At 40.1% G+C, this 22,059-nt stretch overlaps 1 protein-coding gene across 1 annotated transcript in view; it reads left to right on the forward strand.

The window, feature by feature from the left end:
- Positions 1–13,342, forward strand: part of LOC138967752 (A disintegrin and metalloproteinase with thrombospondin motifs adt-1-like) — a 61,078-nt gene extending 47,736 nt beyond the window's left edge. Inside the window, exons 24-26 of the mRNA XM_070340409.1 lie at positions 4,807–4,994; positions 7,297–7,516; positions 13,036–13,342. Coding sequence (XP_070196510.1) covers positions 4,807–4,994; positions 7,297–7,516; positions 13,036–13,103 — 476 coding nt within the window. The 3' untranslated portion in view covers positions 13,104–13,342. The remainder of the gene's footprint in view (positions 1–4,806; positions 4,995–7,296; positions 7,517–13,035) is intronic.
- Positions 13,343–22,059: the final 8,717 nt, after the last annotated feature.

The raw sequence follows: 22,059 nt of genomic DNA on the forward strand, positions 1-22,059 counted from the left end.
TTGAAATTTTGGTCAAGTAATGTTCGACGAAGCCCGGACTTCGGTATTGCATTTCAGCGTGATGGCTTAAAAATTAATTAATGACTTTGGTCATTAAAAATCTGAAAATTGTAAAAAAAAATAAAAAATTATAAAACGATCCAAATTTACGTTTATCTTATTCTCCATCATTTTCTGATTCCAAAAACATATAAATATGTTATATTTGAATTAAAAACAAGCTCTGAAAATTAAAAATATAAAAATTATTATCAAAATTAAATTGTCGAAATCAATTTAAAAACACTTTCATCTTATTCCTTGTCGGTTCCTGATTCCAAAAACATATAGATATGATATGTTTGGATTAAAAACACGCTCAGAAAGTTAAAACGAAGAGAGGTATAGAAAAGCGTGCTATCCTTCTCAGCGCAACTACTAAATCGCTCTTCTTGTCAATTTCACTGCCTGAACGGTGGACTGACGATGCTATGAGTATACGGTCTTGCTGAAAAATGGCATTGCGTTCAGTTTCATTCTGTGAGTTCGACAGCTACTTGACTAAATATTGTATTTTCGCTTTACGCGACTTGTTTTGTTCTTCTTGTTGTTCTTCTCCTTGTTTTTATATTTAGTCAAGTTTTGACTAAATATTTTAACATCGAGGGGGAATCGAAACGAGGGTGTGGTGTATGTGTGTGTGTCTGTGCGTGTGTGTGTGTGTGTGTGTGTGTGTGTAGAGCGATTCAGACTAAACTACTGGACCGATCTTTATGAAATTTGACATGAGAGTTCCTGGGTATGAAATCCCCGAACGTTTTTTTCATTTTTTTGATAAATGTCTTTGATGACGTCATATCCGGCTTTTCGTGAAAGTTGAGGCGGCACTGTCACGCCCTCATTTTTCAACCAAATTGGTTGAAATTTTGGTCAAGTACTCTTCGACGAAGCCCGGGGTTCGGTATTGCATTTCAGCTTGGTGGCTTAAAAATTAATTAATGACTTTGGTCATTAAAAATCTGAAAATTGTAAAAAAAAAATAAAAATTTATAAAACGATCCAAATTTACGTTTATCTTATTCTCCATCATTTGCTGATTCCAAAAACATATAAATATGTTATATTCAAATTAAAAACAAGCTCTGAAAATTAAATATATAAACATTATTATCAAAATTTTGTTTTCGAAATCAATTTAAAAACACTTTCATCTTATTCCTTGTCGGTTTCTGATTCCAAAAATATATAGATATGATATGTTTGGATTAAAAACACGCTCAGAAAGTTAAAACGAAGAGAGGTACAGAAAAGCGTGCTATCTTTCTCAGCGCAACGAATACCCCGCTCTTCTTGTCAATTCCACGTGCACTGCCTTTGCCACGGGCGGTGGAGTGACGATGCTACGAGTATACGGTCTTGCTGCGTTGCGTTGCGTTCAGTTTCATTCTGTGAGTTCGACAGCTACTTGACTAAATATTGTATTTTCGCCTTACGCGACTTGTTATATTTAGTCAAGTTTTGACTAAATATTTTAACATCGAGGGGGAATCGAAACGAGGGTCGTGGTGTATGTGCGTGCGTGCGTGCGTGTGTGTGTGTGTGTGTGTGTAGAGCGATTCAGACTAAACTACTGGACCGATCTTTATGAAATTTGACATGAGAGTTCCTGGGTATGAAATCCCCGAACGTTTTTTTCATTTTTTTGATAAATGTCTTTGATGACGTCATATCCGGCTTTTCGTGAAAGTTGAGGCGGCACTGTCACGCCCTCATTTTTCAACCAAATTGGTTGAAATTTTGGTCAAGTAATCTTCGACGAAGCCCGGGGTTAGGTATTGCATTTCAGCTTGGTGGCTTAAAAATTAATTGATGACTTTGGTCATTAAATATCGGAAAATTGTAAAAAAAAATAAAAATTTATAAAACGATCCAAATTTACGTTTATCTTATTCTCCATCATTTGCTGATTCCAAAAACATATAAATATGTTATATTCGGATTAAAAACAAGCTCTGAAAATTAAATATATAAAAATTATTATCAAAATTAAATTGTCCAAATCAATTTAAAAACACTTTCATCTTATTCCTTGTCGGTTCCTGATTCCAAAAACATATAGATATGATATGTTTGGATTAAAAACACGCTCAGAAAGTTAAAACAAAGAGAGGTACAGAAAAGCGTGCTATCCTTCTTAGCGCAACTACTACCCCGCTCTTCTTGTCAATTTCACTGCCTATGCCGTGAGCGGTGGACTACGAGTATACGGTCTTGCTGCGTTGCATTGCGTTCAGTTTCATTCTGTGAGTTCGACAGCTACTTGACTAAATATTGTATTTTCGCCTTACGCGACTTGTTTCTTCTTCTTGGTTTTTATATTTAGTCAAGTTTTGACTAAATATTTTAACATCGAGGGGGAATCAAAACGAGGGTCGTGGTGTATGTGCGTGTGTGTGTCTGTGTGTGTGTGTGTGTGTGTAGAGCGATTCAGACTAAACTACTGGACCGATCTTTATGAAATTTGACATGAGAGTTCCTGGGTATGAAATCCCCGAACGTTTTTTTCCTTTTTTTGATAAATGTCTTTGATGACGTCATATCCGGCTTTTCGTGAAAGTTGAGGCGGCACTGTCACGCCCTCATTTTTCAACCAAATTGGTTGAAATTTTGGTCAAGTAATCTTCGACGAAGCCCGGACTTCGGTATTGCATTTCAGCTTGGTGGCTTAAAAATTAATTAATGACTTTGGTCATTAAAAATCTGAAAATTGTAAAAAAAAACAAAAATTTATAAAACGATCCAAATTTACGTTTATCTTATTCTCCATCATTTGCTGATTCCAAAAACATATAAATATGTTATATTCGGATTAAAAACAAGCTCTGAAAATTAAATATATAAAAATTATTATCAAAATTAAATTGTCCAAATCAATTTAAAAACACTTTCATCTTATTCCTTGTCGGTTCCTGATTCCAAAAACATATAGATATGATATGTTTGGATTAAAAACACGCTCAGAAAGTTAAAACAAAGAGAGGTACAGAAAAGCGTGCTATCCTTCTTAGCGCAACTACTACCCCGCTCTTCTTGCCATGAGCGGTGGACTGACGATGCTACGAGTATACGGTCTTGCTGAAAAATGGCATTGCGTTCAGTTTACTTCTGTGAGTTCGACAGCTACTTGACTAAATATTGTATTTTCGCCTTACGCGACTTGTTTTTCTTGTTCTCATTGTCCTTCTTGCTCTTTTCCTTCTTGTTATTGTTCTTGTTCTTTTTGTTACATTTAGTCAAGTTATGACTAAATGTTTTAACATCGAGGGGGGAATCGAGACGAGGGTCGTGGTGTATGTGTGTGTGTATGTGTGTGTGTGTGTGTGTGTGTGTGCGTGTAGAGCGATTCAGACTAAACTACTGGGCCGATCTTCATGAAATTTGACATGAGAGTTCCTGGGTATGATATCCTCATACGTTTTTTTCATTTTTTTGATAAATGTCTTTGGTGACGTCATATCCGGCTTTTCGTGAAAGTTGAGGCGGCACTGTCAGGCCCTCATTTTTCAACCAAATTGGTTGAAATTTTGGTCAAGTAATCTTCGACAAAGCCCGGACTTCGGTATTGCATTTCAGCTTGGTGGCTTAAAAATTAATTAATGACTTTGCTCATTAAAAATCTGAAAATTGTAAAAAAAATATATTTTTTATTAAACGATCCAAATTTACGTTCATCTTATTCTCCATCATTTGCTGATTCCAAAAACATATAAATACGTTATAATTAGATTAACAACAAGCTCTGAAAATTAAATATATAAAAATTATTATCAAACTTTTTTTTTCGAAATCAATTTAAAAACACTTTCATCTTATTCCTTGTCGGTTCCTGATTCCAAAAACATATAGATATGATATGTTTGGATTAAAAACACGCTCAGAAAGTTAAAACGAAGAGAGCTACAGAAAAGCGTGCTATCCTTCTTAGCGCAACGAATACCCCGCTCTTCTTGTCAATTCCACTGGCACTGCCTTTGCGACGGGCGGTGGAGTGACGATGCTACGAGTATACGGTCTTGCTGCGTTGCGTTGCGTTCAGTTTCATTCTGTGAGTTCGACAGCTACTTGACGAAATGTTGTATTTTCGCCTTACGCGACTTGTTTTTCTTCTTCTTCTTGTCCATTTGTAGGGAATAACTGCAGTGCAATCTCGAATTTCGTAAGAGTGAACTCTCGCGCGTATGGTCGTACTTTTAAATGACAGTCAAAATATTACCGAACGCTTACTGGCTTTGTCTCTTACTTTACAAACACTCTTGTATCTGTTTTTGTTGGATAGCACTTTTAAAAGGAAGTTTTCGGCGATCTGAAATAAGATTTCGAAATTTGACCGACTGCTGACAAAGCGACATCCCTGCTATGCAAAAAACCCACAAAAAGTAGTAAAAGAATAGCAGACTGTTGTCAAATCAGCACTAATAAGTTAAGCCCACTATTAACAATTTCAGTACTAATAAATGGAGATGTGACATTTGAATCTCGTAACGACTCATAATCAGAAACCACGACCGGGTTTATCCGTGTTCGTCACAATGAGACACTGTAAGTGTGCTTTTTACTGATAAAAGACATGAGGATGAAAGTCGCTTGTTCATTTCAATGCTTGTTATTCTCTCAGGTGCCAGGAGATTGGTTCCGTATAACTCTCGCTTACTCCATTACATTTGTCGTATGCATTTAGAGCGCTTATTTCCCTTTGGTTATTTGATCTAATAAATGGAGATTTGAGAATCAATCTCATGTCTGGGGATTGTTGCTCTTGCTTGGCAGGTCACGACAGCGAGCAGCGTACCCAGGTGCAGGGCTGGGAGGGAGCACGTGAGTACGAGCAGCCAATCACCTACAACATCTCCTTGGATCACGTGGTGTCCATCATCGACCAGTCGACCAGCTGCAAGCAGTACATCAAGTGGGAGTGCAAGGCCGCCCTCATTCACAACCCAAACGACAACAACAAGGTCAGATATTGCAAAGACAACGTCAAAACAACAGATAATCGAGGCATTGTAATGCGCTTCGAGTTGCAGAGAAGGACATGTACTATTATTTAAGTTATTGAGACATCCCAGTGCACCACAGGAAATTTATGGTTATTTTTTGGTAAAGTGGAGAATATAAGCTACATGTCAGTAATTAATTCTGAGGATGAGAGTACAGTCTCGCTTTGGCAAAGGGCGTAAGAATACGCTCTGTGGAAAAGTTAGCGCACTCACTCCAAGAGTGCGCTAACAGATTTAAGCGCATCGCCATTAGCCAATCAACTGGTTCACATCAATCATGTGACACCAGTACTTACTGACAATTTAAGTTATTGAGACATCCCAGTGCACTAAGGGATTTATAGAGGAAATCGAGAAAATTCATTATTGAACGAAGCGCACAGCGCTGAGTTCAATAATTATTTTCGATATTTGCTCTATAAATCCCTTGGTGCATTGGGATTGTTTCAATAACGATATTGTCAGTACCGCCAGAGAAAAAAGAAGATTCAAAACGCACATTTTGCTACGCGCATTTGGATAGGCGTAACTGTGTGGTCAGGTTTGTGTCAGATCTACTTTTGTGTGGGCTGTCTCAAGTGTGTCGTGCTTTCGTCACACGCAAACTCTTGTTTTAATTTCTGTTGAAAATTCCAGAGTAGCGTTAAGCTAAAAAGTGATGATCTTTCATACAGACCTCATTTAAACTCGGAGAAAGGACTGTGCTCTTAGTTATTTGCGATTCGAAACCTTCATCAAGCTTCGACTTTGGGCTGTCTCAAGTGTGTCGGGCATTCGTCACACGCATTTCAATTTCTGTTGGTAAATTCCAGTGTAGCGTTAAGCTAAAAAGTGATGATCTTTCATAGAAACCTCATTTGATCTCGGAGAAAGAACTGTGCTCTTAGTTATTTGTGATTCGAAACCTTCAGCTCGCTTCGACGGATTGACTGTGCAGAGTGGCGTCCCTTGAATTGACTCCAAGAACTGGTCGACGGTTAGCACATTTTCAAAATGAATGTGGTATGTTTCTCGTGTTGTATCTACACTCATCGGGGAGTCTGGTACTAAATATGGACGGTAAGAATGCTCTGAACCCTACACGTATTATATCCCCATCGTTTTTTCGTTCACATTTGCCCAACATGTTAATTTGCTGAGCGGGGTTTATGTCGTCTGCTAGGCTAAGGCAATCGAACCACTGCAGTCTCATTTCAAAAACAAAAATTGCTCGTCACGTTGCACTGAGTCTGCACGCATGAGGCAGGCTGGTAATAAATCTTATACATGGTAAGAACGTTCTGAACCCTACACGTTTTTGATTCCGATTGTTGTTGCCTTGAAATAATAATTCGGAAACCATTCATTTACTGAACTGATGCAGTCGTATTTCAGTGTAGTCTGCTACGTATGACAGAGTCGATCGAGTCAGTCGACTTCCAAATGCTTGTCTAGCTGGTACGTTATCGGAATAACACTTGTGTTTTCTGTTTGCCGCTGGGAATTTTATACTAACTCATCATTTGGTAATGTGGATAATAAGCTACATGCCACTAACACGGCATACGAGAAGAATCTATGCAAGTCGAAAATGAGATGAGACACAGCGGCTTTTATTTTTAGATCAGTGGGCTTCACTGTGGCACAGGCACATGCAATCTGTCAGAAAAAAAACACTTCTGCTTTAATTGAGCCGCAGGAAATGTATAGTCATTTGTTATTGTGGAGAATATAAGCTACATGTCATTAATTTATGAGGATGAGCGTACAGCCTCGCTTAGGCAAAGGGTGGAAGAATACGCTCTGTGGAAAAGTTAGCGCACTCACCATTAGCCAATCAAATGGTTCGCATCAGTCATGTGACACCAGTACTTACTGACAATTATTATTATTATTATTATTATTATTATTATTATTATTATTATTATTATTATTATTATTATGAGTCACGTTACTGTTTTGAGTAAATGTCTGCTGTAGAAGTGAAGATGGTTCAATGGTGGTTACCACAGTAGAAGAAACCTTTGTTTATATTTTAGGCAAGTATGCATGGTGTTTTATGGACTTCAGAGCCAAAAGCTTAAATCATCATGTAATCATCATGTAAAGTTGCTGTGAACTGAAATGGGGCTTTGAGAATCAGCTAAATGCTGTGCTCGAATGAATCTATTTTTGTCAGATGGCGATTTTTTCGAAACAATTAAGAGTTTTGGCCTGAAAATAAACTCTTTCTGTGGTTTCACATCTTAAGTGGTTTCACACACATCCTTTGCTACCTTAGGTAACCACGGGATGGCTCAACCGCACGGAGCAACTGGCAGACTACTTTGGCGGTGCTGCGCCCGGAACCGGAGCATGTGCGTGCGGAATGAACAGCACGTGCGCCAGCGAGGACCTGCTGTGTAACTGCGACCAGAACGACAACATCTGGCGTTTTGACGATGGCGACCTGACCTTCAAACAGGATCTGCCCGTCACCGCCTTCGTGGCCGGCGACACAGGTAAAGCAGGGTTAGGTTTTTAGTGTGTAAATTTAAAAGGCAGGTTGTTTCGATTTCAACGGCAGATTGTTTAGACTTCAAAGGCAGGTTGTTTAGATGTTAAAGGCAGGTTGTTTAGATTTCAAAGGCAGGTTGCTTAGACTTCAAAGGCAGGTTTTTTCGATTTCAAATGCAGGTTGTTTAGATTTCAAAGGCACGTTTTTAGATTTCAAAGGCCCGTTGTTTAGATTTCAAAGAAAGATTGCTTAGATTTCAAAAAGAGCTTGTTTAGATTTCGAATGCATCTTTTTGATATTCAAAGCCATTTCGTTTAGATTTCAAAACTATTTTGTTTAAATTTCAAAGGCATTTCGTTTAGATTTCAAAAATATTTGTTTTAAATTTCAAAGGCAGTTTGTTTTAAATTTCAAAGGCTCTCTCTTATAATTTCAAAGGCAGATTGTTTATGTTTCAAAAACAGATGGTTTGCATTTCCAAGACAGGTTGTTTAGATTTCAAAGGCAGGTTGTTTACATTTCCAAGAAAGGTTGTTTTAGGTTTCAAAAAGTGTGTTTGCTTTACAAAGGCACGTTGTTACCGTTTTAAAAACAGTTTGGTACGATTTCTTTTTATTGTTCAGCGTTTGACGGTTGTGTCACTCGTAGTCTTCCCGTCGCGATATAACCGTCGTGGTTGAAAACGACGTCAAACACCAAATAAAGAAAGTAAAGAACTCGTAGTCTTAGGCCTGCTGTTGTTATGAACTGGCAAGTTTGATGCAGGTCTTCCACAGCCACTGTTTTGCATTTGGAGTTGTGCTCTCTGGCTAGAACTGGTCGCCGCAGGGGGGGGGGGGGGGGGGGGAGTGTGGGGGGTGTGGCTGAGGGAGGAGGAGAGGGCACGCCTGTAGAACGTGCAGCGGGGTCTGTTCTTCCTCGCGACAGTCACACAGAACTGCAATGCCTATTTGAGATTGTTCTTGCCAAAAAAGGTTGTTTAGGTTTTTAAATAGCTGGCTGTTGAGATTTTAAAGGCAAGTTGTTTAGATTTCAAAGGCAGTCTGTTTAGATTTCAAAAGTATGTATTCAATTTTCAAATACAGTTTCTTTTAATTTTCAAAGGCAGTGTCTTTTGGTTTCTAAGGCAGGTTGCTTAGCGGGTTGTAACGATGTTTTCAAAAAGGCAGGTTGTTTATATCCCAAAGGCAGGTCGTTTATACGTTAAAGACATTTTGTTTAGATGGTAATGGCATGTTTATAACATTACAGAGGCAGTTTGCAATTGTTTGGTTTCATAAGGCGTTTTGTTTAGTTGTAAAAGGTAGGTAGATCAGATTTGAACAGGAGTTTTTGATGGGATTAAGCTCGGGAAGACTTTCATTTGTTTGGGAATCTGTTTGGGACAAAGAAGAGGGAGTAATACAGCTTTTGTGGCCGGCAAAGCAGGTTAGGCCGAGTTCGGTTTTAATTGCATGTTTAGGCAGATTTGAGGGGATATTTTTGTGAGATTTAGCGGTGCCTGCGCCTTTTAAGTGGAATGTTTGGGGGTGGAATCCCGAACACATGGCCTACTGGATATAAAATAAAGTATGAATTCCTAAATGGCAGCGTAGAAAACACTCACACACATAACCGACTGTCCTAAAGAAATTCGACTGTACAAGGAAATTGTGGCCCACGAACGCAGAAAAAATTAAGAAAATAAAGTGATACATTGCGGACTAGATGAACAAATGATTTCTTTATTTAGAAGGTTCTGAGGTCTCAGGCGTTTTCAGTTTTGACGGAGAATTGTAAAGGAAATGTAGCTGTTGGAGGCTTTTGTCCTGTGCAATGTTGCGGAGTGATAAATTAAGAAGGTAATACAGGGTTATAGAGGCCACATGCTTAATTTTGACGGGAATTTTATGAGGAGATTTTACCCTGGCAAGTATTTGTATAGAGTTTTGTTATAATAAAAAATAAGAACATGCAAAGTTTCGCAAGGCTCTGATGTCACGGTCAGATGTTTCGGATAAGTTTAGGTAGATTGAGCCATTAAAAGCATATAAAATTATAGCCAGCGACACAGATAAAATCGGGTAAGAATTTTAGACATATTTAGATTTAAAGGTGTTTTTGTGTGTGTACGTGATGTAGTTCTTTAGGGATTTTGTCTGATGATCTTCTAAGAACAAGTCAGAGAGAGAGAGAGAGAGAGAGAGAGAGAGAGAGAGAGAGAGAGAGAGAGAGAGAGAGAGAGAGAGAGAGAGAGAGAGAGAGTTTGCATACGTGTGTGTGCGGCGGGGAGGGGTTGATGGGTGGTATATGTGTTTATATGTTATTTGATGAAACATGTCAATTTACGTTTTGTGTGTCTCGTCTTGTCTGTAGTTTCCAAGTTCTTTTGAGTCTACCAAATACTGCTGAAATCTTGTAACACGTTTTGACAACGGCGCTGGAACTTTAAAAACTTTCACTTGTGTGTATCAGATTGGCGAGAACAGTTTGTCTAGATTCAACTTCCGTTCAGTGATTGGTTTTGTGTGTGACCAATGAGTAGTTTCACGCAGTTTGTACAAACAAAATTAACACAACAAGGAGAAAAGAAAACCCAAGAAAAAAAGAAGAAAGCTAATAAAACAAAAAGCATCAACCAACCAATCATCCAACAAAGATAATAGCATACAATAAAAACAAATTCAAAGAAAGAAAAAGAAAATCAGAAAACAACAACACGTCAAACAAACATGATGTCCAACTCTATTTCCACTACCTGTCAGAACTCTCCTTTTGACATTGTGTCAGTATGTCTGTGCTTGTGTTCGTGTTCGTTTGTGTGCTCAATATGTTCCCTTTTTAATGTTTTGATATGTGACATTTTGTAGCTTAGTGTCTTCTCGAAACCAGATTGTTTAACTGAATTTATGTATGTATTGCACAAATGTCTTCATTGAATTATTGCATGACTGAGATATGTGTCGCTATTATGAGTCATGCCACTATGGTTTTGCATTTTGACAAGAACGTGTCTTACGATGCGTTTCAGTAACGTTTTGCATTGTGATTTATCATATGCTTGTGATTACTATTAATAAATTGCTTGAATTTTGCATTTCAAAATATATGAAAATCAAAACAAATGATCAAGATACTATCCCCTTATTAAAAGATATACAGTTTCAGAATGTTCAGAGATCGTCACATCAACGGTATGGTAAGATAATCTTAAATCAGGTGACTTGAAACCCATACATCTCACAGACTTAAAATACCGAGAATAAGAGCTTGCAGAAAAGAACAGAGAAACCATTGTCATTTTTCAACACGAATAATTGTGGCTACAATTCTGCAACATGAACCGACATAAATGAAATCATTGCAATTTCATGCTTAAAGTGAAATTCATTCCACATAGTGCTGAAAAGTGTAATCATTTAAAAAAAAAGTGTTGAATGAATCAGTTTCTTTCAACAAAAGTCTCTTTTGCTTTGTGGAGTAGAAACCTAAACATGATTTGCTGTTACTTCTAGGTGGTCAGAACGAAGATGGCTATGGCACCTTGGGCCCTGTCCGATGCTCCGGAGCTGTCTAAAAATAACAGCCAATGGAATCACGACACGCAGTGTCACGTGACCACTTCAGACCACTCGCCATCTCCCACGCACTCACGTGATCTGTGATCGTATGTCACATACCAACCATTCAGGCGAGATGACGAGTGCTCTGAATTTAGTCACGTGACCACAGGAACCACACCTCTCTACTTGCACGAGAGGGTTGTGGGAGTATTTCTTAATCTAGAACTCCTTTTTATTGGCCCTGTAGTTTTATTCTGTCTGATGATTTTCTTCTCTTTATTCTACTTTTTACGAAACTGTTTTGTATGTCAATCGACTCATTTGATCTTGCAGGTACCAGGTAAGTATGAGAAGGTGTGCTGTTTTAGGTGTTATTTTGAGCTACTTTGCAGAATAGTGCAAACGGTTTTGCTGTTTGTTTTTGCGCTACGCAGGTGATCCCGAGAAGGAGTTTGGCTTCTTCTCAATCGGGAAGGTTAGGTGCCAAGGCTAGCGCGGAGCGTGCCCACAATTCCCTCTGCGCATGCGAACTCCACTGGCTTCCGACGAGATCTAAAGAAACAAAATGGCGTCTGCAGTATGAAGTGTTTTATTTCACCGTTTCAACTCAACTCAACTCAACTCAACTCAAATTTTATTGGCTTCAATTTTCAAAGAAGAATTTGTCTTGCGCTTGGGAGAAAGTAAGAGTATAACATATAAAAACAGCATTCATATCACATTTCATGTATCACACACAGTAATCACTAGTATAAGCCTACAATTATCACATTTGTACCTGTATCATACATGCAAATAAATAGTATCACATTTCCACGTATCACACACAATATATACATTACATAACATACAGCAAGCTTCCATCTCCCGCGCCCCCCCCCCCCCTCCCACACATAGCCTACATATCCTCGCACGTGCGTCGACTCCATACAAATGACATCATCAGTCCATTAACTAAAATGCACAATGACTAGTAGTGGGTACATGAGACTTACTACGTGCTCAACTAGACCTGCTAACTAAAATAATAACAGAAACAAAAACAAGGACTGGGCACAACATTTACACGTGTGTGACCTACTTACATCAGGTGCCTGTGATCTATAAATAACAATGATTGCGTTTAAAGTAAAACATGAATAATGCCGATGTTTACTAACAATGAATACATAACAACTAAGATAAGAATGTAAGTGCTTTCATAATATGATTATTTTATAAAACACAGTGGGGAAATTTGGAAAATAATTTTTATACGAAACTGCGCACATCGAGTCGAGCTCTGTAGCGTGTGTGTTTGGAGGCAGGAGACACACATGGCTGTGGATATTAATTGTTCGGTGGATTAAAAAGGATACCCCGACTTCGGCAGGGCAGAAGGAGGTACAAGACGGTGTGCTGTATTGCTGTGTGTGTGTGTGTGCTGTGCAGACATTCTGTGTTATGTGCATGTTCTATTCTAGTCTGTCCGTAGGCTTCCTCTGAGGGCCTATTGTGAGCAGTGTGCGCACTTGCAAAGCTACTACTTTCTTTTTGCTGTGACATTTTTGATTTATGTCCTGCTGGCTTTTTGCCTTATGTCCAGTATAAAGCGCTGCGCGCGTAGGCATCATCGGAATATGGTTATCTTTATGTTTGGCGCAGGATGCGTTTTGCTCTCCGAAAAGTAAACAAAGCTACCTACACAGTTTAAAGGCGAAAGTGTGCGAACTTACATTTTGGCTTAGATTCTTTGTCCTTGGCTTAACCTCGTACAATCCCCATTCCTCTCGTTATATTTCTTCTTTGTCTCGAAATATCAGACAATGTTATGTAACACCTACCTCCCCCCCCACCCCCACCCCCCCGCCCCCAACCCCCACTCTCCAAGAATGCCATCGCATAGCATATGCGCTGCAAAATGCCAAGCTGTGTGGAGATGTAGCTGCGCCGCAAGAAAGCGTACGTTTTGTGACGGAGTGTGCGTGTTTCGTCGTCTTAGGTGATATGAACGAGGAGGAAGGCTTCCACACGCTGGGGAGGGTCTACTGCTGGGGCGGGGCCAAATAGACCTTCAGCACCTACATCTTCTGGCGACGTTTTGATTCCTACAACGGACTTGAACTTGGCTGATGTTTTCACCACAGAACTTATTCATTTCTATTCTTTTCTTTTCTGTGAACTTGGCTGATGTTTTCACCACAGAACTTATTCATTTCTATTCTTTTCTTTTCTGTGAACTTGGCTGATGTTTTCACGACTGAACTTATTCATTTCTATTCTCTTCTTTTCTGCCCCCCCCCCCGCCCCCCCCCCCCCCCCCCCCCCCCCCCGTTGTTTTACTCCCTCTTTTCTGCTGTTTTCACAGAAAGTGTGACATTCTGTAGAAATGAAGTTTGCAGTAGAAATATCGTCATATATATATATCAATATTGAAGCGATTAATTGTGACAGTTTATCCACTAAAATTTAGCAAGATTTGAAAAACAATTCTTAAAAAGTTGCAAAATGTGTAATTACGCAACTCGTGGAAAGACGTTATATGAATGTTCCGACAGAGAACTCAATTGCACAAACAAACGTGCATGAATACTTTACACATGTGCACAGGGGCGGATCAGTTCATTGTATGGGGGGGGGGGGGGGGGTTTCCAAAAGTATATTGTGAAGATATGGGTGCGAAGCGCCGAGCCGACGGCGCGAAGCGCCTAGCTTGCTAGGGGGGTCCGGGGGCATGCCCCCCCGGAAAATGTTGAAAAAAAGGATGCAAAATGGTGCAATCTAGTGCATTCTGAGGATGATCATTACCAGTTTCAGGCAGCAGATTTTGTCACTGATTAATACCCCAAAAATTGAAACTCAATGTAAAATAAAGAAATGCACCATAAATATATTTTTATTTTTTGGCTGGGGGGGGGGGGGGTCCGGAACCCCCCCCCCCCTCGTCCGCCCCTGGTGCATCTATACTCGCGAACGCAGGCACCCACGAACGCGGACATATAAGATGAAGACACATGTACTAACAAAATAAATTACCCAGATTAGTACAATGTCAGTGCATTCACAAACGCACGCGCGCGCGCACAGATAGACACACACACACACGCATATCTTCTCTCTCTCTCTCTCACTCTCTCTCTCTCTCTCTCTCTCTCTCTCTCTCTCTCTGTATTTTCTCTCTCTCTCTCTCTCTCTTTCTCTCTCTCTCTCTCTCTCTCTTACACTCTCTCTATCTCACTTTCGCGCGCACTACAACACGTATAGCTGAATAAGTTCTATTAACCGACGTGACTAACAAATAGTCGAATGCTTATTTAACTTTGTGTAGATGGCTTTTATTATGCTGTTCCATTTTTTTCATTTTTTACTTCTTTCTCCCATTTTTTTTCTTTTTCGTATTCATATTTTTATTAGAATACCGTGAAGATTGAATTCGGCGTGAAATTCTTCGCTTGCCAGACTCGAGTGAATTTAAGAAAGGGCAAGGATTTGAATTCCACGTCTTTGTAAGATAAATAGAAGGAATTGTAGTTTGTGTGCATTTTGTGTGAACCTTCTGTTTCATGATTTCTGATTTTGCATTTACGTTTAATTACATTTGAAGCAAAGCAAAGCAGATGAAGACTTCGGTGTGTTTTATGTCTTGGTGTGTGTCTGTGTGTGTGTGTGTACGCGCGCGCTTGTGTGTGTGTGTGTGTGTGTGTGTGCCGGAGCGACCTGTTAATAGTCGTTAAGCAACCTCCTGATGTAACAAGAGCAAAAAGTTTGCATTCGCACATGCGCGTACTCTCTTTCGCTGTCTTGTCTCCACTTCTTCAAATGACTTAATTTGCCGTCAAACCTCATACCTTGGTCTTATTTCACAACAAACAAAAATAATGTCTAACATTTCTGTCTGCCATCAAACATTTTTTGTTTATTTACATTTTATTAATTGATTGTGTCACAGGTACACAGAGATGTGTGCTGGTAATCTGCCATAAGCCCATTAACTAATTTTTGGTTTAGTTTTACTGAATGGTTGTTTCATCAATCAATCAATCAATATGAGGCTTATATCGCGCGTATTCCGTGGGTACAGTTCTAAGCGCAGGGATTTAAAAAAAAAAAAAAAATTTATGCAATTTATATCGCGCACATATTCAAGGCGCAGGGATTTATTTATGCCGTGTGAGATGGAATTTTTTTACACAATACATCACGCATTCACATCGGCCAGCAGATCGCAGCCATTTTGGCGCATATCCTACTTTTCACGGCCTATTATTCCAAGTCACACGGGTATTTTGGTGGACATTTTTATCTATGCCTATACAATTTTGCCAGGAAAGACCCTTTTGTCAATCGTGGGATCTTTAACGTGCACACCCCAATGTAGTGTACACGAAGGGACCTCGGTTTTTCGTCTCATCCGAAAGACTAGCACTTGAACCCACCACCTAGGTTTGGAAAGGGGGGAGAAAATTGCTAACGCCATGACCCAGGGTCGAACTCGCAACCTCTCGCTTCCGAGCGCAAGTGCGTTACCACTCGGCCACCCAGTTTCATCGGTTAAAGGCACAGTAAGCATCCCGAAAACCATCACAGATACTGTCAGGCTTTTACACACAGTACAAACACCCTTCCATTTGAACGCTCACCAAACGGGAACATCCTAGGTGCCCTCCGTAAAGAGCGAGCAATTTTCAAAGAATTTATTTTTGCGTGGTTTATCTTACCGGCCCCTGAGCCATCGTGAACCCGTGTGATCAAGTTTCCCTTTTTCACAATGTAGTCGTCAGTTAGTAATTTGAATGCGACTCGCTGTGAGCTTATCTGCAATAGCACGTTATTAAGTACCTCTGACTATGCACGAAATAAACGGCTGTGGTTCAGAAGAACTCTAGCGATGGCTTTTGACTGTTCAGAGGAACTGGCGATAGGACTGGTATAAACCGTCGTCTGCTACGAAAACCACGATCTTGCGTGACCCTGCTTCCGGGCTTTTCTTTTTTCAAACTATCAAAACTTCGAATTGTACTGATCTTGTCTTGATGAAAAAAGAATTCTTTTATGATTTAAGAATGTTTGTGTAACAAGTTGTCAATTTGTTATTTAGATTTTAAAAGTTAGGTCTAGCGCCAAAACGCACCACGGTCAGATTGTCTCTGACACTCTCTCCGCAAAATTAATTCTTTGAAAATTGCTCGCTCTTGACGTAGGGCACCAAGGATGTTCCCGTTTGGTGAGCGTTCAAATGGAAGGGTGTTTGTAGGCTACTGTGTTTAAACGTGGTCGGCTGGGCGTTAAGCAAACAAACAAACAAACTGTGTGTAAAAGCCTGACAGTATCTGTGATGGTTTACGGGAGGCTTACTGTGCCTTTAAAGAGACAGCTATCTTAGATACTGATTATTTGCGTGACGATTTCCGGTTATTGAAAGTACTTGAACTACTGTTTTATCAGACGTTGAGTGACAACCGCACGCCTACTCATGGTGTTAGGATTTGTTCAGCACATGTAAAGAAACGAACTTTTTACTACTTCGTCTTATAATTCCCGTCACACCTTTTTTGTTTGAAAGTGAAAGGCTTAACGAAATGCTAACGTTATAAACCTGTTTCATATTTTGAGTTTGTTGATTTTTGTAACATTTTCTGTAGCAGCAATAGCGTTATTTTTGTTGTTTCCTGGTGACATATTTCATTGATGAGATTGGCTTCGCCTGAAATTCGTGAGTTAACTTATCTCCTATAATTGTGTTTATATTTGTCAAACGTTTGCCTCTGAGAGTAGTTTGGTCAGGGGTACAGAAGATCTCTCTCTCTCTCTCTCTCTCTCTCTCTCTCTCTCTCTCTCTCTCTCTCTCTCTCTCTCTCTCTCTATCGCACACACGCACGCAGACAAAAACACGCACGCATGTATGCACACACATAAGCAAACGCACACACACACGAACACGCACGTAAATACGAATACACACATGCATGAACGCCGCGCACACATCCGCACACACACACACACACACACACGCACACACACACACACACACACACACACACACACACACATATATATATATATATATATATCCGCCACCCCCTCTTTCCTCTCTCCCCTGCTTTCCGCTAAAAAACACGGAACCCTTTTACTTGACACTTCTGAATATTTATTACAAGCAGGTTACAGCAACCTCGATCGCAGTAAAACACTATCTCGGGGCTATAAAATCCAGTCCATTTTCGCCTGGCTGTTGTGCTGACAAACTCGCTGGCCCCCACAATCAAACAGAACGAAAACATCACAGGCAAAGGTAAACTAACAAGGCCAGGCGGTCCGTCGTCAAATCATATGGAAATGAACAAGAGTTTGGGAAAAGCCCTATGGAAAGCCGTTTGGCTCATAACCAATACACGTGTAAGAAATAATTTATACACGTGTAAGAAATGATTCATACACGTGTAAGAAATAATTTATACACGTGTAAGAAATCAATTTCACACACGTGTGTTAAATCAGAGGTGCAGGAAAACTTGAATCGGAAAATGTACGACTTGCAAAGCTCTGTTATTACTGCATAGAATGTCTTCCGCGATTAAAAAAAAAGAAGAAAGGTATAGATATTGAGAGAAATAACAGTAAATATAATGTGCATGATCATTTTCTAACCGAAATAAAGTGCAGAATTACGGTAACGACGAACATCTGAAGAAGATCGACAACTCTCGTAGAGCTGACTGTAGTTTTGTACTCGATCAAAAGCTACACACTACCGCTGAAAGTCTGCAACGCACGGTGCGAGATTCTCAACAGTTCCGACTTAAGTTAATGACTAAATGGGCCCGAATTTATCCCTCTTCAGACTAATTTCACAGGTGCCAACTCCGTATCGCTTAGGGTTAGAAAATGTAATTTTGACTTGTGTGACTTCGTCCGCCATTGTTTTTCATGTCGATTCCCAGTCCGAGTTTTTGAGTCGCTTAACCACATGACTCCTACATTTAATGCACGTGTAATAAATCATTCATACACGTGTAAACAATAATTCATACACGTGTAAGAAATAGTTCATACACGTGTAAGAAATAATTCATACACGTGTATAAGAAATAATTCATACACGTGTAAGAAGTAATTCATACACGAGTAAGAAATGATTATTACACGTGCATAAAATAAAAGTTTTTCTTACACGTGTAAAAATTATTTCAAACACGTGTATGAATCATTTCTTACACGTGTATGAATTATTTCAAACACGTGTATGAATCATTTCTTACACGTGTATGAATTATTTCTTACACGTGTATAAAACATTTCTTACACGTGTATGAATTATTTCTTACACGTGTATTGGTTATGGGCCAAACGGCTTTCCATATAAGCCCACTTATGGTGAGAGCAGAGCATCGTGCGGTTTCTGTGGTGCTACGTATGCACACACAGAGAAGAAGAAAAAATCTCGGTCATCCATCCAGTGTCTCAGATTTTTTGATGGCATGAACAATGAGAGGCGTGCTGTCGAGACGCTTAAAGTGAAATGCTGCAGAATTCATGATGAAGACGCAGGAAAATGGCATACTGCATTGACAATGTTGCCTTCACGCCCAATCGCATTCAATTTTTCTGATTGATCACCACAGCACACCACGTCGGCGCATTAAGTTATGTTATTTAATATCAAAATTAAAATAAATATTAGCTCGTACAAAACAGACACACAGACACACAGACAGACACACACAGAGACACACACACACACACACACACACACACACACACACACACAAACTGTGACCAGGTCATGGTAATCAGCCACACTAAGGCCTCATGAAGTTGCCATGACTCCACAAGGACACGAGAAACACAGTGCAACCAGAACCGATATGACTAACCATTTGTTCCTGTATTTTCAACTTGAACCGATGAAATAATGAAAAACTCCCAGGGAACGCAGACAGTGAAAAATATATGACTAACAATTTATTTTCAGGTACTTTCAGTTCAAACCGATGAAATGTTGACAACTTTCCAGTGACCGCGAACAATAACAAATTCTTTGTAACCAGGAGCTGGGTACAAAAATTGGCGTTACACGTCAACCCTGCCCAGAGAGCACAAAACAATTGTTCCACCACAAAGCAGAGTCAAGTGCAGGGTAACACAATTCTTTGTAACCAGGAGCTGGGAAGAAAAACTGGCATAACGCGTCAACACTGCCCGGAGAGCACAAAACAATTGTTCCACCACAAAGCAGAGTCAAGTGCAGGGTAACACAATTCTTTGTAACCAGGAGCTGGGAAGAAAAACTGGCATAACGCGTCAACACTGCCCGGAGAGCACAAAACAATTGTTCCACTACAAAGCAGAGTCAAGTGTAGAGTAACACAATTCTTTGTAACCAGGAGCTGGGTACAAACATTGGCGTAACGCGTCAACACTGCCCAGGGAGCACAAAACAATTGTTCCAGCACAAAGCAGAGTCAAGTGCAGGGTAACCAGAGTCCGGCCTCTCAATGAACGGCTCCTTGAGTGTGATGTATTGATTGGGAAATGCTTGATTCCTGTGCCCGTGGACAAACATTAAAACACTCGTCTGCAAACGTCTCCCCTCGTATCGCTGGAACCAACGGCCTTGCATCTCTCCCTGCCCCGAGACCAAGCTATGCAAAGCCGTCTGAGAAGGGTTGCAGAATGTGTGATTTGACTGCGGCAGGAAAGGAATTGAGGCCGGTTGGGGATATATGGTGTCCCCCTTTCCCCCTCTCCCTTTGTTGCGACCGTTGTAGATTTCTTTGATAAAATGGTCTCTCTGAATCCAAAGCATGTCTTGCCTTGTACTGGAAACAGTAGACGTATCCGACGTCCGACAAGGGCAAACATCGTTAACTGTTCTGGTTCCGGGTCGGACGTCCGGCAAATATTGCAGATGCTTGGATAAAGAAAAATACTGTATGACATGTTAAGATTTGCCACAAATACCAAAATGCTCGACGCCCGGCAAAATGTTGCATTTGATGCATATATGTTATAGGAGGGGGGGATGTTATACTGGTCGCTCAGGCATCAGGCAAAAGGCAGCACATGTTGATTACTCGGGCGTCCAGCAAAAACGCATACGTGATACGCAAGCGTCCGACAAGAAGCCATACTTCAATGTTTTGAACGTCCAACACAAAGATTTTCATCGCCATCAAAGAAGACGACAATTCCTGAATGAAATATCTAAAGGAAACAAAAATCTCGTTGGAGTGTGCAAACAGGATTCCTATCCAGAACGTCTGGTGCCGGGGAGTAAAATCAGTGATGGCATTAAAGGTAACGAACTTTCTGCGTGCACCAGCATTCCAACTGCCATAGATATGTCCGTTTCACATGCCATGGAATCATTTGTGTATACATCCTTTCGTTTGGACACACACACACACACACACACACACACACACACACACACACACACACACACACACACACACACACACGCACGCACACACACACACACACACGCACACGCATACACACACTCACAAACACACACACGCACACGCATACACATACACACAAAAACACACACAAAGACGACCCACAGTTATACAAACGTAATTCAAAAGTATCAAACACGGATGCATTCTTAAAAAAACCAAAGCATTTTGTACTCACCGATTACAAGGACAGCACAATACAGTACGAATTTTCGCTTATGAAAGCTTCACCAGGATCGCGAACAAACAAACAAACACAAAGGGCAACAACAAGCAAAAGCAACACGTAGAACGAACACGGTTTGAAAAGAAGATGGAGGGGAAACACATTCTTGTGTAACGTGGGATTTATGCAGAATTAATATAGCCTTGCAGATGTACATGGGTGTAACTTAGGAAAATTAATTCCTGAAACAATTGCCACTTTTTGCACAGGAACCAGACAGGCTTTTGATTTTTGTCATGTGTTTAAATTGAAACGTATCTCTTATCTTGAGTAAAAGCCAGAATTGATCTGTCTTTATGAACATGATCGCATTTACGAGAAGGACTTTACCTTTACAAAAATGGCTGTGTCCTAATGAAACCCCCAAGTTCAGTCCTATCTCTCCTATCGACTCTGCATTTGTGTAACTCTCCTGATCAATGTAACTTGTGGATGCTTTTTACTAGTGAGCGTGTCAAAACGAAACTATTGTCAGAGAGGTTGGTCTCATCTAAAGTAATACTTTATTGATTTCGTGTCTTCTATTTCTTAAGAGCACGCGAAAATGAAATATCTGTGTTGCTCCGATGAAATAAAAATAAAAATGCCAACAGGGGGCGATGAATCTGTTGTCTTGTGTGTGTCGTAAAGGTGCACGCCAAAGAATTGCGTATTTGAAAAATGTAAGCATGGTGACAGAACGATATTCTGAGCTTAGACAGTGCGATGTTTGTGATTTGATCTGTATTTTTTTTAAGTGGATAATGTCCTTTCAGGTGGATTGACTTGAGCTGAACTTCTGTTTCCGCCAAACAAGACGTCTTGAGCCGGTGAGAAGTCACTTCGAAGCAAGTTGACTACTGATATTGTCAGGTCTTTTCCTTTCTACACTTTTGTAAATTCTGGTATTTTTCCCCCCTGTTTCATATAATGTATTTCTTTCATGTCTGATGTCTTTTATTGGCTGTCTGAAGTCCTTTTTCATAACAGTACTCGTAGGCAGAAAAGAAAGCACCAAGAACTTTCTCCGAAATACCTCCAGACATGAAACCAATCAAGCGAATACGAGCACTAACTTCATAGACAATGCGCGGCGGGCCAAGAGATTGATCAATTAGTCATGAAGGGAACTTTTCATCATCATTTGGATCTCATGCAAACATAGGCGACTGCAGGAAAGAAAGAAAGAACGAAAAGAAAGAAAGAAAGATTGGGAGACAGGCAGGTACACACACACACACACACACACACACACACACACACACACACACATACACACACACACACACACACACACACACACACACACACACACACACACACACACACACACACACACACACACACACACACACATACA

Source organism: Littorina saxatilis, linkage group LG5 (genome assembly GCF_037325665.1).
Source record: "Littorina saxatilis isolate snail1 linkage group LG5, US_GU_Lsax_2.0, whole genome shotgun sequence".
NCBI lineage: Eukaryota > Metazoa > Mollusca > Gastropoda > Littorinimorpha > Littorinidae > Littorina > Littorina saxatilis.